Below are 18,021 nucleotides of genomic sequence, written 5' to 3'. Positions count from 1 at the left end.
TCTTTATCACTAAGACTGAGACCATCTGGCCAGCAACCTCAGCCGGTTCCCTCCCTTCCCTCAAAATACCTTCAAAGATTTGAATCAAGTGGACTATGTTGTTTCTATGCAAGAAAGTAACACCCTCTAATATCTGTGTCATACACCAAGATATGTCTTTTTCTTTTGAAGGCCAAACTTTGTCTAAATTTCCCCCACCCAGCTTTGAATTCATATCTTTTTCTAATTTTTCTCCTATCTCCCCTCATGCCCTCTTGAAGTTTATATTGTCCATGAGACCCACGTTCTGCTCCCTCTATTCCCACTAAAATGACCACCCAGATTCCTGTCCAAGCTCCTATATTAGTTGATAGTAGTATTAATGGTTTCTTCTCCTTAGGTACTGTCCTCCTTATCTTCAAATGTGCCATAGTCACCCTTCTCAAAAAAAAAACAACCCCGACCTCTCTGTCCTTGCAAACTACAGTCTCCCTTTCCTCTCCAAAGTCCTTAAATGTGTTGATGCCTCTCAAATTTGTGCCCATCTTTCCTGAAACTCCATTTTGAATCTCTCCAATCAGGTTTCCACTTTTGCCACATTATGAAAATGACTCTTATCAAAGTCACAAATGCCATTCTATGTGACTGGTGTCTTAGGTAAACTATCCCTCCTCGTCCATCTCGACCTGTCTGCAGTTTTTGACATGGTTGACCACACCATCCTCCTCCAGTGCCTCTCCATTGTCATACAGCTGGGTGGCCTCGCCTGTTTGCATTCTTATTCATCCAATCGTAGCCAAAGAATCACCTGCAATGGCATCTCTTCTCATTCCTGCACCATTAACTCTGGGATGTCCCCCAAGGATCTATCCTTGGCCCCCTCCTATTTCTCGCCTAAATGCTGCCTGTCAGCGACATCATCTGAAAACAGGGCGTCAGTTTCCATATTATCACTGACAGCTCCCAAATCTACCACCTCATCAGCGCTCTCAACCAACTGTCTCTAAGTTGTCAGATTGCTTGTCTGAGATGAGAAGAAATTTGCTTGAAATAAATATTGGGAAGACCAAAGCCATTGTCTTCGGTCACTGCTACAAACTTCTTCCCTATTCAGCAACTCTATCCCTCCCCCTAGCAATCATCTAAGGTTGAAGCAAACTGTTCCCAACCATGGTGTCACATATGAGCCCAAGATGAGCTTCCAACCACATATCTGTGCCATCACTAAGACTGGCTATATCCACCTCTATAACATCGCCCAGCTCTGCCTCTGCCTCTGCTCATCTACTGCTGAAACCCTCATCCATGCCTTTATTACCTCTAGGTTGACTATTCCAATGCAATCCTAGCCAGCCTCCCACATTCTACCCTCCATTAACTTGAGGTCATCCAAAATTTTGCTGCCTATAGCCTAACTTGCACCAAGTCCCGTTCAACCATCATCGCTGACTTACACTGATTCCTGGTTAAGTAACACAGCGATCTTAAAATTCTCATCCTTTTTTTCAAATCCCTTCATGACCTCTCCATTCCCTATCTCTGGGATTTCCTTCCGCCTTGCAACCCTCCAAGATGTCTCTGCTCGCTTCTCCAATTCTGGCCTCTTGAGCATCCTAACTATTAATTGCTCCATTACTGGCATCAGTTGCCAAGGCCCTAAGCTCTGGAATTTCCTCCCTGAACCCCTCCACCTCTCTACCGTTCTTTCCTCTGTTAAGCCACTCTTCAAAAGCCACTCTTTGGCCAAGCTTTTGGAGACACAAACATATGAACATGCGAATTAAGAGCAGGAGTAGGCTACTCAACCCCTCGAGCCTGCTCTGCCATTCAATAAGTTCATGGCTGAACTGATTCCTCCACATTTTCACATACCCCCGATAACTTTCTATTTCTTAAAATATTCAAAGACTCTGCTTCCACTGCCTTTTGAGGAAGAGAATTCCAAAGACTCACTACCTTCTGTGAGAAAAAAATTCTCCTCCTCTCTGTCTTAAATGGGTGACCCCTTATTTTTAAACAGTGACCCCTAGTTTGAGATTCTCCCACAAAGGGAAATATTTTTTCCACATCCACCCTATCAAGACCCCTCAGGATCTTGTATGTCTCAACGAAGTCACTCTTCTAAATTACTGCGGATACATGCTTAGCCTGTCCAATCTTTCCTCATAAAACAGCCCATCCATTCAAAGTATTAGTCTAGCAAACCTTCTCTGTACTGCCTCCAATGCATTTACATCCTTCCTTAAATAAGGAGACCAGTACTGTACACAGTACTCCAGATGTGGTTTCACCAATGCCCTGTATAACTGAAGCATAACCTCCCTACTTTTGTAAATCTGCCCTAATATTATCTTATGTAACCCAGTATCAAATTTTGTTTTATAATGCTCCTGTGAAGCACCTTGGGATGTTTTGACATTAAAGGCATTATATAAGTACAAGTTGTTGTTGCTATTGAGGCAAAAAATGGACTGTTTTCCCTCCTTCCACCGCTAAGGCAAAAATCCTAGCCTTTATTTGCCCCCTGTCATCAAGGCACAATTTGTAAGACAATTCCCTAGCTGTTGAGGCAAAAAAACATTGGCACCTCAATTCCCCTGCTCCCTTCACCTTCCTTCCTTTCCCTCATTCTCCCCATTCACATTCCCTCTCCTCTCCTCCTCTTCTGTTTTCACACTCCTTCCTCCTGTCTTCATCACAGTCCTCTCCCTTCTGTCCTTTCCATTCATCTTTCCTCCTCTAGCTCTACTTCCACTTTCCTTTATCCCACCCTGTCCTGTCCACCTCATCAGTGCCCTTCCCTTCCTCTCTCCCTCTCTGCCTCCTCCTCCATTTCTCTCCTTTCCTTCACCTCCTCACCTTCTCCGCTCTTCCCCTTTCTTTGCATTTCTCCTCCCTTCTTTTCCCTCCCCTTCCCACTATTCTCCCCTCCACATCTGATAACACCTCGCTGTAACTTTTTAACAAGAATTTTCCATTCATGTGACAACCTGTGACTAATTCCTCACACTGGACTTAGAGTTTAACTTTTCTTATGATAATTTGGAAACTACATAAATAAGTTTTGTGTTTTATGATCTAGCTTTTGTTTGTTTATGGAAATTCATCTTTATTAAATAATAAATTATCAAAATCGCTAATAACTCAATCTTATTGCATTTTGGGGGCTGAATTTTATAGGCCCCCTAGGACGGGAATGGAGGCAGGCCCATGAAATTGCATGGGAAGGTGGGGGAGCAGAGTTCCCATCACCTTCCTGATGCCTTCCAATTTAGTCTAGGGTGGGGAATGGCCACATAAGGGCCTCTCCTGCCTCCACTTCAATATAATAGAAAATGGAGAGGCCCACAGTCATGGGGAGATACTGCCATCTTAGACATCATAGAAGGTTCCTCACATGAGACCATATAGGTAGAATTTAAAAACAAAAAGGGGGCAATCACTTGGCTGGGAGTGTACTACAGACATCCAAACAGTCAGGAAAAGATAGAGGAACTGATATGTAAGCAAATCTCAGCGAGGTGTAAAAATAATAGGATAATAATAGTAGGAGATTTCAACTTCCCCAATATCAACTGGGATAGTCTTCGTGCAAAGGGCTTAAAGGGGGCAGAATTCTTAAAATGCGTACAGGAGAGCTTTTTGAGCCAGCACGTAGAAAGTCCTACAAGGGAAGAAGCAGTACTGGATCTAATCCTAGGGAATGAAGCTGGACAAGTTGTAGAAGTGACAATGGGGGTGCATTTCGGGGATAGTGACCATAATTCTAACATTTAAAGTAGTTATGGATAAGGATGGACCAGAAATAAAGGTACTGAATTGGGGGAAGGCCAATTTTAATCTGATAAAAACAGGACTGGGAGCTGCTACTTGTAGGAAAGTCGACATCAGACTAGTGGGAGTCAATCAAAGAGGAAATAGTGAGAGTTCAGTGCCAACATGTGCCCGTGAAGGTGAAGGGTAGGACCAACAAGTCCAGGGAACCCTGGATGTCAAGAGATATTGAGGATTGGATCCGGGGGAAAAAAGGAGGCTTATGGCAGATTCAGAGCGCTGAAAACAGTGGAGGCCCTAGAGGAGTATAGAAAGTGTAGGGGGGTACTTAAAAAAAATTAATTAGGAGAGCAAAGAGGGGACATGAAAAAACACTGGCGGGCCAGATAAAGGAAAATCCTAAGGCATTTTATAAGTATATTAAGGGCAAGAGGATAACCAGGGAAAGAGTAGGGACCAAAGTGGTAATCTGTGTGTGGAGCCGGAGGACATAGGTGAGGTTTTAAATGATTACTTTTCATCTGTGTTCACTATGGAGAAGAAAGATGTAGGTGGAGAGATCAGGGAGGGGGATTGTGATATACTGGAACATATTAGCATTGCAAGGGAGGAAGTATTAGCTGTTTTAGCAGGTTTAAAAGTGGATAAATCCCCAGGCCCAGATGAGATGTACCACAGGCTGTTATGTGAGGCAAGGGAGGAGATAGCAGGGGCTCTGACACAAATTTTCAAATCCTCTCTGGCCACAGGAGAGGTACCAGAGGACTGGAGGACAGCGAATGTGATACCATTATTCAAAAAAGATAGCAGGGATAAACAAGGTAATTACAGGCCGGTGAGTCTAACGTCAGTGGTTAGGAAACTGTTGGAAAAAATTCTGAGGGCAGGGATTAATCAGGGATAGTCAGCATGGCTTTGTCGAGGGGAGATCGTGTCTAACTTGATTGAATTTTTCGAGGCAGTGACTAGATGTGTAGATGAGAGTTATACAGTTGATGTAGTCTACATGGACTTCAGTAAGGCTTTTGATAAGGTCCCGCATGGGAGATTGGTTAAGAAGGTAAGAGCACATGGGATCCAGGGCAATTTGGCAAATTGGATCCAAAATTGGCTGAGTGGCAAGAGGGTGATGGTCGAGTGTTGTTTTTGCAAGTGGAAGCCTGTGACCAGTGGTGTACTGCAGGGATCGGTTTTGGGACCTTTGCTGTTTGTAGTGTACATTAATGATTTAGATGTGAATACAGGAGGTATGATAAATAAGTTTGCAAATGACACAAAAATTGGTGTCGTAAATAGTGAGGAGGAAAGTCTTATAGATGGGCGGAGCTGTGGCAAATGTAATTTAATCCTGAGAAGTGTGAGGTGATGTATTTCGGGATGACTAACAAGGCATGGGAATATACAAAGGATGGTAGGGCCCTAGGAAATACAGAGGATCAGAAGGACCTTGGTGTACTTGTCCATAGATCACTGAAGGCAACAGCACAGGTAGATGAGTTGGTTAGGAAGGCATCTTCTTTGGCCTCCTTATCTCGAGAGACAATGGATAAGCGCCTGGAGGTGGTCAGTGGTTTGTGAAGCAGCGCCTGGAGTGGCTATAAAGGCCAATTCTAGAGTGACGGGCTCTTCCACAGGTGCTGCAGAGAAATTTGTTTGTCAGGGCTGTTACACAGTTGGCTCTCCCCTTGCGCCTTTGTCTTTTTTCCTGCCAACTACTAAGTCTCTTCGACTCGCCACACTTTAGCCCCGCCTTTATGGCTGCCCGCCAGCTCTGGCGGACGCTGGCAACTGACTCCCACGACTTGTGATCAATGTCACAGGATTTCATGTCGCGTTTGCGGACATCTTTAAAGCGGAGACATGGACGGCTGGTGGGTCTGATACTAGTGGCGAGCTCACTGTACAATGTGTCTTTGGGGATCCTGCCATCTTCCATGCGGCTCACATGGCCAAGCCATCTCAAGCGCCGCTGACTCAGTAGTGTGTATAAGCTGGGGATGTTGGCCGCCTCAAGGACTTCTGTGTTGGAGATACAGTCCTGCCACCTGATGCCAAGTCTTCTCCGGAGGCAGCGAAGATGGAATGAATTGAGACGTCGCTCTTGGCTGACATACGTTGTCCAGGCCTCGCTGCCATAGAGCAAGGTACTGAGGACACAGGCCTGATACACTCGGACTTTTGTGTTCCGTGTCAGTGCGCCATTTTCCCACACTCTCTTGGCCAGTCTGGACATAGCAGTGGAAGCCTTTCCCATGGGCTTGTTGATTTCTGCATCGAGAGACAGGTTGCTGGTGATAGTTGAGCCTAGGTAGGTGAACTCTTGAACCACTTCCAGAGCGTGGTCGCCAATATTGATGGATGGAGCATTTCTGACGTCCTGCCCCATGATGTTCGTTTTCTTGAGGCTGATGGTTAGGCCAAATTCATTGCAGGCAGCCGCAAACCTGTCGATGAGACTCTGCAGGCACTCTTCAGTGTGAGATGTTAAAGCAGCATCGTCAGCAAAGAGGAGTTCCCTGATGAGGACTTTCTGTACTTTGGACTTCGCTCTTAGACGGGCAAGGTTAAACAACCTGCCCCCTGATCTTGTGTGGAGGATTAGCCTAGGCATAGAATATATGAGCAGGGAGGTTATGATGGAGCTGTATAAAATGCTAGTTAGGCCACAGGTGGAGTACTGTGTGCAGTTCTGGGCACCACACTATAGGAAGGATGTGATTGCACTGGAGAAGGTACAGAGGAGATTCACCAGGATGTTGCCTGGGCTGGAGCATTTTAGCTATGAAGAGAGAATGAAAAAGCTAGGGTTGTTTTCCTTGGAACAGAGAAGGCTGAGGGGGGACCTGATTGAGGTATACAAAATTATGAGGGGCATTGATAGGGTAAATAGGAAGAAACCTTTTCCCTTAGTGGAGGGTTCAATAACCACGGGGCATAGATTTAAGCTAAGGGGCAGGAGGTTCAGAGAGGATTTGAGGAAAGATTTTTTCACGCAGAGGATGATTGGAATCTGGAACGCACTGCCTGAAGCGGTGTTAGAGGCAGGAACCCTCACAACATTTACGAAGTATTTAGATGAGCACTTGAAAAGCCTTGGCATACAAGGCTACGGGCCAAGTGCTGGAAAAAGTGATTAGAATAGTTAGCTGTTGATGGCCGGCACGGTCACGATGGGCCAAAGGGCCTGTTTCTGTGCTGTATTGCTCTATGACTCTAAAACCTAGCAGCCTGCTAGTGAGGTCAGGGGTCCCTCCTTTGGGGGCAATCCAGAGCCCCTGGAAGATCCCATCAGTGGCAATGGCTGCACCCCACCCCCCCCCCCCCTCCCCCAAGAAGACCTTCCCCCACCCTCAATAACACTGCCACCCTCCACCCTGTCGCCGGGGCCTGCCTGACTTTGCTCACCTGTCCCAGGGTCGTCTTTGTTCTTTTAGGCGACATGTTTAGATAGAGGATCTGGATCGGCGCAGGCTTGGAGGGCCGAAGGGCCTGTTCCTGTGCTGTAACTTTCTTTGTTCTTTGTTCTTTTGTTCTTTATCACTCTCCTCCTCTCTTTGTACTGCAGGTCCTTCTGCAGTACCAGCAGTGGCCACTGGTCCCAGTGGCGCTGCCGGCTTTCCAATTGGCCGGTGGCTCTTGAAGAGAGGAACTCCACTCTTAAAGGGACGCCATCCCTGACAGCAGGCAGTTAATTGCCTGCCCGCCGTGGAATTGCAGCGGGGGTCCAATGGGGGGCCAAGATAGTCTCCCCACCCCCCCAACTTCCGGCATACTGCCGGGATCCCCATTGCCAGATTAAATTTCAGCCCTGGGAGTGCATTTCAGGAAATTGCATATGCCTGGCCCATGAGTTTCTGTCCAGTTACTATTATGGAGCAGCAAACTTACTTTTAAATGCTTGAAAGCAAGAACATAAAGATATGAACTGGGAGATAAGAGTTCTGGTGGAGGTACCTGTCATGAGTAAACAGATGGGACCAGGGGTCTGGGTTGTTTCAGCCCCATTCTCCTTGTCACCCTCCCCACAAAAATATTGAACACTGAACCCCTCAATGCTGCCAGATCCCAGCAAAGTCCAATACTCTAAATGCTCTCCTGTCCTGGTGAACTTTAGAGTATGTCTCCTCAGACCTCCTTGCTCACACACCCACCTCATAATTTCTTTGATCCTTCCCTCAGTGTGCACAAACCCCACACTACATTCTCATTGCTCTGTTATCCTATAATTACCTCAATTCCCTCTCTGTTAGAAACAATTAGTTTGACACTACATTGTATAATACACTGTTTTATAAGGTCAGAAGTATCATTTGATTTACCATGAACAACGTCACAGGTGATCCATTAGGAATACATTGAAAACTCAAGTTAGCACGAGCCTATGACACATTCCAGATGTGACATTTTATTCCAATGCAAGTCTACCTTAAAGTGCTTGGTATTTCTGAGCTTCAACCTTAAACTGGTATGTGCTTCCCAAAATGCAAAGCTTCCAGACAATACAAAAATTAAATTCTGAGTGACGAGGCTATGTTCACCGACAATAGTTAGATTTTCTAGCCTTAACCAGGAAATTCACCTTGAAGGCAGCTAAAATAATCCACCTTGAAGGTTGCAAAATAATACATAGTACATTACATGATGTATCACACCTATTCTTATGAAATAGTTTACTTTGAGCAATGTCATGGGAAAACTGACATTTAATAAGTATTCTTGGAGGGGGGAATATAATCAAGTACTTGTAATTAACTGATGGCTAATGTAGCTTCCATTTCATGACAAGCAGCTTATCTGAAGCATTCATCCTATCCCTATTCAAAAGGGATGGGTTGCACCTCAACAAGACTAGGACCAATGTCCTCGCTTGGAGATTCACTGGTGTAGTTGGGGAAGGTTGAATCTCAATTGGCAAGGATGTGCGTACCAGCATATAGAAGTAGAAAAAAAGGGATAAAGGGGTGAAAGTGTTGGATAGTACTAGAGAAGGAAGCAATACCATATTAGATAGGAGCTAACTACGATGGGCTACAAAGAAAACAAAGACAGGTTTACGATACATACATGTAAATGCACAAAGTGTGGTGAATAAGGTTGATGAGCTACAAGTGCAAATAGTCATGTGGCAATATGATATAGTGGCAATAACATAAATATGGCATAAAAGTGGTGAGGACTGGGCACTTAATATTCACAAAGTGTTCAGAAAAGATGGGGAAGGAAAAAAGGGAGGTGGGCGGCAGTACTGATTAGAGAAGACATTGTAGTGTTCAAAAATGCTGGCACAGACACGATGGGCCGAAGGGCCTGTTTCTGTGCTGTATAACTCTGACTCTATGACTCTCTATGAAAGAGAGGATGTCTTTGAGGAGGCAAGGACAACCCATTTGGTGACAGTTGAGAAGCAAAAAGGATCTGATCATGCCATTGGGCATCTTTTATAGGCCTCCAAAGTGAGAGAGAGAGGTGGAGGAGCAAATCTGCAGGGAAATCAGATGTGTAAGAATTATAGAGTGGTGGTACTGGAGGACTTTAATTACCCAAATATCAATTTGGGATAATGTTAAAGTAAAGGAGGGGGAGGAATTTCTGAAATGTGTTCAGGAGAACTTCCTTGACCGGTATGTTCTTGACCCAACCAGGAAAGAGGCATTGCTGGATCTGATGCTGGGGAATGAAGTGGGTTAAGTGTCTGTGGGAGAACACTTAAGTAAGAGTGATCATTGAATCATAAGGTTTAGGTTAGTGATTGAGAGGAGCAAGGAACAATCTAAAGTAGAATTTCTAATTTGGAATTGTGCTAACTTCAATGGGATGAGAGGGGATCTAGCCAGGGTAAAATGGAACCAAAGTTTGACGGAAAAACAGTAATGGAACAATGAGTGATCTTTAAGGAGGAGGTGTTTCAGGTACAGGCTAGGTACATTGCAACAAGAGGGAAAGACAGGGGAACCAAAGCCATGTAAACAGTAAGCGGGGAGGAAGAGAAGTCAGCCCCTTGGGGATAAAGAGGTTGATGTATGCTTCAAGGTGCAGGGCAAGGCTAAAACACGTAATGAGTACTTTGTATTGGTATTCACTAAGGAAGAGGATGCTGATAAAATATCAGCAAAAGAGAAGGTGATGGAAGTAATGGAGAGGGTGAAAATTGATAGGAAGGATGCACTGGAAAGGCTGGCTATGCTTTGAGTAGATAAATCACCTGGTCCAGATGGCTTACACTCAGATTGCTAATGGAAATGCCATAAACTTCCAATCTTCCCTAGATATGGGGGAAGTGCCAGAGGATTGGAAAGTGGCAAATGTGACACACTTATTCAAGAAAGGGTATAAGGACACTCCTCGTAACGACAGGTCGGTCAGTTTAATATCAGTAGTAAGGTTTCAGAAACAATCCGAGAAAAAATAAATAGGCGCTTGGAGAAGTTTGAGATAATTAAGGAAAGCCAGCATGGATTTGTAAAAGGCAGATTGTGTTGGACCAATCTAATTGAATTTTTTGATGAAGTAACACAGAAGGTTGACGAAGGGAATGAAGTGCATGTTGTCTAGATGAATTTTAAGAACGTGGTTGACGAAGTACCACATGAAAGGCTAGTTACCAAAATTGAGGCTCATGGAATAGGAGGGTCAATGTCAGTTTGATTGAAAAATGGGCTTAAGGACAGAAAACTGTGTGTTGTGGTAGAGATTGTTTTTCACACTGGTAGATGGTAGACAGTGGTGTTCCCCAAGGTTCAGTGATGAAACCACTGCTTTTTTGATATATAAAAATGACTTGAATATTGGAATATAGAGTAAAATATAAAGCTCTGGTTAAGCCACAAATAAAGTATTTCATGCAGCTCTGGTCACTTAGGAAGGATGTGAAGGTCCTGGAGAGGGTGCAGAGGAGATTTACCAGATTGCTGTGGGTCTGGAGTCAGACCAGCTAAGGATATAGGCCAGACCAGCTAAGGATGGCTGATTTCCTTCCCTTAAAAGACATTAGTGAACCAGATGGGTTTTATGACCATCATTGATAGTTTCATGGCACCATTACTGTGACGCGCTTTCAAGTGTAGATTTTTTTAATTAATTAATTGAATTTAAATTTCACCAGCTGTGAGGTTGGGATTTGAACACATGTCACCAGGACATTAGCCTGAGCCTCTGGATTATTAGCTTAGTGACATTACCACAACTATTTTGAAATGCATTTACCACAGTTTTGCCCATTCATTTAATCTATTAATATCTCTTTTTGTAATGTTAGGCTTCCATCTACACTACTTACAATGCCACCAATCTTTGTGTCATCAGCAAACTTGGCTAAGTCACTCTTTGTCCCATCATCTAAATTATTGATTAATAATCCAGAGACCCAGGGTATTGATCTGGGGGCATGGGTTCGAATCCCACCACAGCAGAAGGTGGAATTTGAATTCAATTAATAAATCTGGAATTAAAAGCTGGTCTAATGATGGCTATGAAACCATTGTCGATTGTTGTACAAACCCATCTGGTTCACTAATGTCCGTTAGGGAAGGAAATCTGCTGTCCTTACCTGGTCTGGCCTACATGTGACTCCAGACCCACAGCAATGTGGTTAACTCTTACATGCCCTCTGAAATGGCCTAGCAAGCCACTCAGTTGTACCTAACCGCTACCAAGTCAATAAAAAGGAATGAAAACGGACGGACCACCCTGCATCGACCTAGGCACCGGAAACAACAATGGCAAACCCAGCCCTGTCGACCCTGCAAATTCCTCCTTACTAACATCTGGGGGCTTGTGCCAAAGTTGGGAGAGCTGTCCCACAGACTGGTCAAGCAACAGCCTGACATAGTCATACTCACGTAACCATACCTTACAGACAATGTCCCAGACACTGCAATCACTATCCCTGGGTATGTCCTGTCCCACCGGCAGGACAGACCCAGCAGAGGTGGTGGGATAGTGGTCTACAGTAGGGAGGGAGTTGCCCTGGGAATCCTCAACATCGACTCCGGACCTATGAAGTCTCATGGCATCTTGTCAAACATGGGCAAGGTAACCTCCTGCTGATTACCACCTACCGCCCTCCTTCAGCTGATGAGTCAGTACTCCTCCATATTGAACACCACATGGAGGAAGCACTGAGGGTGACAAGGGCACAAAATGTACTCTGGGTGGGGGACTTCAATGTCCATCACCAAGAGTGGCTCGGTAGCATCACTACTGACCGAGCTGGCCGAGTACTAAAGGACATAGCTGCTAGACTGGGTCTGCAGCAGGTGGTGGGGGAACCAACACGAGGGAAAAACATACTTGACCTTGTTCTCACCAATTTGCCTGCCGCAGATGCTTCTGTCCATGATAGTATTGGTAGGAGTGACCACCGCACAGTCCTTGTGGAGACGAAGTCCCGCCTTCACATTGAGGATACCATCCATCGTGTTGTGTGGCACTATCACTGTGCTAAATGGGATAGATTTCGAACAGATCTAGCAATGCAAAACTGGGCATCCATGAGGCGCTGTGGGCCATCAGCAGCAGCAGAATTGTACTCAACCACAATCTGTAACCTCATGGCCCAGCATATCCCCCACTTAACCATTACCATCAAGCCAGGAGACCAACCCTGGTTCAATGAAGAGTGCAGGAGGGCATGCCAGGAGCAGCACCAGGCATACCTCAAAATGAGGTGTCAACTTGGTGAAGTTACAACCCAGGACTACTTGCATGCCAAACTGCATAAGCAGCATGCAATAGACAGAGCTAAGTGATCCCATAACCAATGGATCAGATCGAAGCTCTGCAGTCCTGTCACATCCAGCCGTGAATGGTGGTGGGCAATTAAACAACTAACTGGAGGAGGTGGCTCCACAAATATCCCCATCCTCAATGATGGGGGAGACCAACACATCAGTGCGAAAGATAAGGCAGAAGCATTTGCAACAATCTTCAGCCAGAAGTACTGAGTTGATGATCCATCTCGGCCCCCTCCTGAAGTCCCCAGCGTCACAGATGCCGGTCTTCAGCTAATTCGATTAATTCCGCATGATATCAAGAAACGACTGAAGGCATTGGATACTGCAAAGGCTATGGGTCCTGACAATATTCCGGCAATAGTAGTGAAGACCTGTGCTCCAGAACTTGCCGCACCCCTAGCCAATCTGTTCCAGTATAGCTACAACACTGGCATCTACCGGGCAATGTGGAAAATTGCCCATGTATGTCCTGTACGCAAAAAGCAGGACAAGTCCAACCCGGCCAATTACCGCCCCATCAGTCTACTCTCAATCATCAGTAAAGTGATGGATGGTGTCATCAACAGTGCCATCAAGCAGCACTTGCTTAGCAATAACCTCTCCGTGATTCCCAGTTTGGGTTCCGACAGGGCCACTCAGCACTTGACCTCATTAAAGCCTTGGTTCAAACATGAAGAAAAGAGCTGAACTCGAGGTGAGGTGAGAGTGACTGCCCTTGACATCAAGGCAGCATTTGACCGTGTATGGCATCAAGGAGCCCTAGCAAAACTGGAGTCAATGGGAATCAGAGGAAAACTCTCTGCTGGTTAGAGTCATACCTAGTACAAAGGAAGACGGCTGTGGTTGTTGGAGGTCAGTCATCTGAGCTCCAGAACATCACTGTAGGAGTTCCTCAGGGTAGTGTCCTAGGCCCAACCATCTTCAGCTGCTTCATCAATGACCTTCCTTCAATCATAAAGTTAGAAGTGGGGATGTTCACTGATTGCACAATCTTCAGCACCATTCTCGACTCCTCAGATACTGAAGCAGTCCGTGTAGAAATGCAGCAAGACCTGGACAATATCCAGGCTTGGGCTGAAATGTGACAAGTAACATTCGTGCCCCACAAGTGCCAGGCAATGACTATCTCCAACAAGAGAGAATCTAACCATCTCCCCTTTACATTCAATGGCATTACCATCGCTGAATCCCCCACTATCAACATCCTGGGGTCTACCATTGACTAGAAACTGAACTGGAGTAGCCATATAAATACCATGGCTACAAGAGCAGGTCAGAGGGTAGGAATCCTGCAGTGAGTAACTCACCTCCTGACTCCCCAAAGCCTGTCCACCATCTACAAGGCACAAGTCAGGAGTGTGATGGAATACTCTGTCCACTTGCCTGGATGGGTGCAGCTCCAACAACACTCAAGAAGCTCGACACCATCCAGGACAAAGCAGCCCGCTTGATTGGCACCCCACCTACAAACATTCACCTCCACCACCACCGACGCACAGTGGCAGCAGTGTGTACCATCTACAAGATGCACTGCAGCAACGCACCAAGGCTCCTTAGACACCACCTTCCGAACCCACGACCTCTACCACCTCGAAGGACGAGCAGCAGATGCATGGGAACATCACCACTTGCAAGTTCCCGTCCAAGTCACACACCATCCTGACTTGGAACTATATTGCTGTTCCTTCACTGTCGCTGGGTCAAAATCCTGGAACTCCCTTCCTAACAGCACTGTGGGTGTACCTACCTCACATGGATTTCAGCAGTTCAAGAAGGCAGCTCACCACCACCTTCTCAAGGGCAATTAGGGATGGGCAGTAAATGCTGGCCTGGCCAGTGACGCCCACATCCCATAAATGAATTTAAAAAAAATAATAAATGCAGTGAATAATTGAGGCCCCAACACACATCCCTGTGGGAATCAACTAGTCTCATCATGCCAATTAGAGTATTTGTCTGTTATTCGTACAATGTCTCCTGCCACTCTGTCAATTTCCTAACCAGGTAATTAATTTGCCCTCAATTCCATTAGCTTCACCTTTAGCTAACTGTTCGTTAGGAGGGACTTTATCAAATGCCTTCTGGAAATTCCTAAAAATAACATCCATAAACATTCCCTTGTCCAATACTTTGGTCACCTCTTTAAAACATTCAATCAGGTCTGTCACGCATTACCTAGCCGTTACAAATCCATGCTGCCTCTTTTTGATCAGCTGAACATTTTCAAGGGGATCAGTCACCCTGTCCTTAATTATAGACTAGTAATTTCTCAACAGGTGTTAAGCTAACTGGTCTATAATTCCCTTTGCTAATCAAATCATACGTACAGCATGGCATTTATCTCATGACCAACAGGCAAATGAGTGATGTGTTGATATATGAAATAAAAACAGGAAGTGCTGGAAATACTCAGCAGGTCTGGCAGCATCTGTGGAGCGAGAAACCATTAACACTTCAGGTCTGTGACCTTTCATCAGAACTGTGTTGATATCTGCTCCTATTGTTAGCAACTAGAGGTATTTGAAGACAGTAATTGTGACAATGTAGCAAGCACTGTGGGCCATTCCTGCAGCTTACAGCTCTCTTTTCCCCCACCCCCTGGCATTCTAAGGTATGGGTGCTTGTTTTATCCACCTTAGAAGAATGAAAGGCTGTATTTGTTTACCAGGATTCAAATCAAGACCCTTTAGTCCACAGTTCAGCAATCAACCAACTGAGCTGGCTGGTACTCCAATTTATAAATCTCAGATTTGAAACCTAAACACTAATTTGTCAGTTATAGTGAATTCTCGACAAAACGGCTGCTCTGTCAATTAGTTTTTCCTGCCCCTTTGTCAGTCACTATTATATTTATTCAATTTTTCTGTTTAAAAACCATGACATTTTATAGATATGTCTACCTCATTGCTGTTTTTAACCAATAATTTTAAAAGTTTAAACAATAACAAGTGAGATTGAGAGATAATAGTAGTTGTACAGCTATCTCCCTTTGTGTTTAGGCTTATATATGAAACTCAACAGAGTAGCACTCTTAATAAATTATGTGAATGAGAATATTATTTTTGTGGCATGCTTCACTTTCCACATATCTATAACCAATGTGTGATGTGGTAGGTCTATGAAGGTTATGGACAGACTGAGTGCACAGCGGGATGTACCTTTACCACACCTGGAGACTGGACTTCAGGTACTATCTGTTGCCTCTATTATTACTTCTAACATATGAGTGCACTATTATATCTCAGAGATTTACATAAGCTTCTTAAAATATGCTCCAGTTTCTGGTGCAGTAAAGTATGGTGTGCTCTAGAGTCACAGCAAAATGCCCTATCTCTGTTGAGTTCTGAATGTTAGCTGCTGTCCTTTTAAGAAGCATCAACCAGATGATGTTTAAGGAAGGGGGAAGGGCTTCTCTGGTTGGCTTCAGAGCAGAACTAGCATAGGCCCGATAACTGCTTGCTCACCTGTCCTCTATCTCAGTCAGGAATGCTTGGTGACATGGAAAGACCAAAGACAGGTAAAATCATGAAAATTACTTATAGTTTTGGATTTTATTTATATTAGATTAAAAAATTAGTTAATCTCCCATGGTGTTGTACATTGGGAGGGTCATTTTGACAGTGGTGTAGGCCGGGATTTTACCACGCTCCTGACGTTAGACTCTGTGGTAGGGGGCGCTGGAAGATCGTACTGGCAGCAGCCTGCCATGGAGCCTGATGCTGGGCGTGCTGGGCCCGATCTTTCCGGCGGCCGCAAGGCAGCACCCCTGCCGCTGGGTGACGGGACCTGCCTTTACATATTTAGATGAAATGAATGAATACATTTAAATAAAATTCGCTGCTATCTTACCTTTCTTCCTGGGATCTTCCGAGCGGCAGATGACACACACGTGCTTTTGCTTTCCCGTCCAGAGAAAGCAGGCGCCACCAAGGTGGGGGAAGGGGGGAATTTAGGACTATTAGTGCGGGGGGTGGGGAATGGGTTCCGATCGCCATTAATAGTGTAGGGGAGGGTGTGAAGGGGTGACCTCTGCACTTTGATCAATTTGGTGGGGTGTGAAAGGTCAGGTATTGTAGGTAAGTATTTTGGGTAAAGGGGAGAGGGCATATACTGGATGTAATTGTTATTGGGAGGGGAAGGGGTGAGTGTTTTTTAGCGGTATGTTGAGGGGGGTAGTCCTTTAAAAATTTAAATGAGCTGGCAGGACTGGCTGCCCTTTAAAAATGGCACCAGCGCCTGTGCACAGGCAACTGATACTGTAAATCTGAGTTCTTTTTGCATTCAGTCTGGTTCAGTAAATATACTGAGTCGGATGTGTAGGTAAAATCAATTACTTTATTTGCGCAATCGCCAGCGGACTTACTCTGAGAACTGCGGCACTGACTCCACCAGAGTCTGTCGGGTCCCCCCCCAGAGTAAGTGAAGTTTTTGATACAGGTACTACTGTTTATACATTAAGATTCATGCTACACCTCCTTGTTTAACCAATCAGTGCGGTACAATTCAACTCCACCCACGTGGTGACATGCAGTACATCTGTTACTGAGGTTACAATACACTCCATTCTCAATACATACTTGTTACTAATAAAATATTGTTTTGTACCAGCAAGATAAAACAAAGCGGACAAGCAAGCTAATTAGCAAGAGCATAGGAATCATCAATAACCATGCTGGTCTCACTCCCTACATGGATCATGAGTCTGTCTCTACCTTGTGACAAGTAATTGCAGAGCATCCTGCTATCTCTATTAGGTGTACATTCCTGAGTGTTTCGTGCCGTCTGCAGCTACATCAAGTAGTGGCAGTTCACGAAGATAAGAGGGGCCTAGCACTCCTTATCACTCACACAGGGATGGACATCATTTGATTAACAGGAGTCCATTTGTTCCAAACCACAGGGAGTCATACAATCAGGCCATAAAGAACAGATGTCCTTGCAATTACCAGTGTCGGCTAGCCTTTACAGTCTCACACGCTCTGCCTTTACTTTTAACTATTTCATTGTGGTTTCTGCCACTTAAAATCAAAGCTCAGCAAAGCTACTATTCCTAACTTGGCTATATTTCCCATTAAGCATAGTGCCATGCCTTTCTGCTCACTTCCACAATACCGTTGCTGGCATCGCAGAGCTCGCCCCCTCCTCGTGATTGGGGGGGGGCAGCCCCACCAGCGCATTATCCTGGGCTGCCGCGAAGTAGATCGCGCCAGCATGGCAGCATGTAACCCACATATGCAGGCTGCCATTTTTTTCGCCCATGTCGAGAGAAGAAAATCCAGCCCTCAATATCAGTTTGGTCACCTAATTGAAAGGAAAATCAGGAGAGGTATTTAATGGCTGGCCAAACCATTATCTCACATTTTACACTATCGCCCAATGTCAAAATTACCCCCAGCGCATCAAGACTAGGGGTACATTCAGATCAAACAGGGATAGATGGCAGGAAGATGGGTGAGGGGGAGGAGGTGGGAGGGGAAGGCAAGAGAGGAGGAAGAGGATGGAGAGGTATGAGGTGGACGAACAGAGGGTGAGAGGA

At 45.1% G+C, this 18,021-nt stretch overlaps 1 protein-coding gene across 3 annotated transcripts in view; it reads left to right on the top strand.

Annotated features, from left to right (window-relative positions):
- Positions 1-18,021, top strand: part of LOC137375961 (long-chain-fatty-acid--CoA ligase 6-like) — a 118,152-nt gene that overhangs the window by 76,509 nt on the left and 23,622 nt on the right. For all 3 annotated transcript variants that reach the window (XM_068043763.1, XM_068043762.1, XM_068043761.1), the window contains one exon: positions 15,600-15,672. In XM_068043763.1, the coding sequence (XP_067899864.1) occupies positions 15,600-15,672 (73 nt within the window). The remainder of the gene's footprint in view (positions 1-15,599; positions 15,673-18,021) is intronic.

This window comes from Heterodontus francisci, chromosome 12, assembly GCF_036365525.1.
Source record: "Heterodontus francisci isolate sHetFra1 chromosome 12, sHetFra1.hap1, whole genome shotgun sequence".
In the NCBI taxonomy this organism is placed as follows: domain Eukaryota; kingdom Metazoa; phylum Chordata; class Chondrichthyes; order Heterodontiformes; family Heterodontidae; genus Heterodontus; species Heterodontus francisci.
This window is presented reverse-complemented; position numbering and strand designations above follow the sequence as displayed.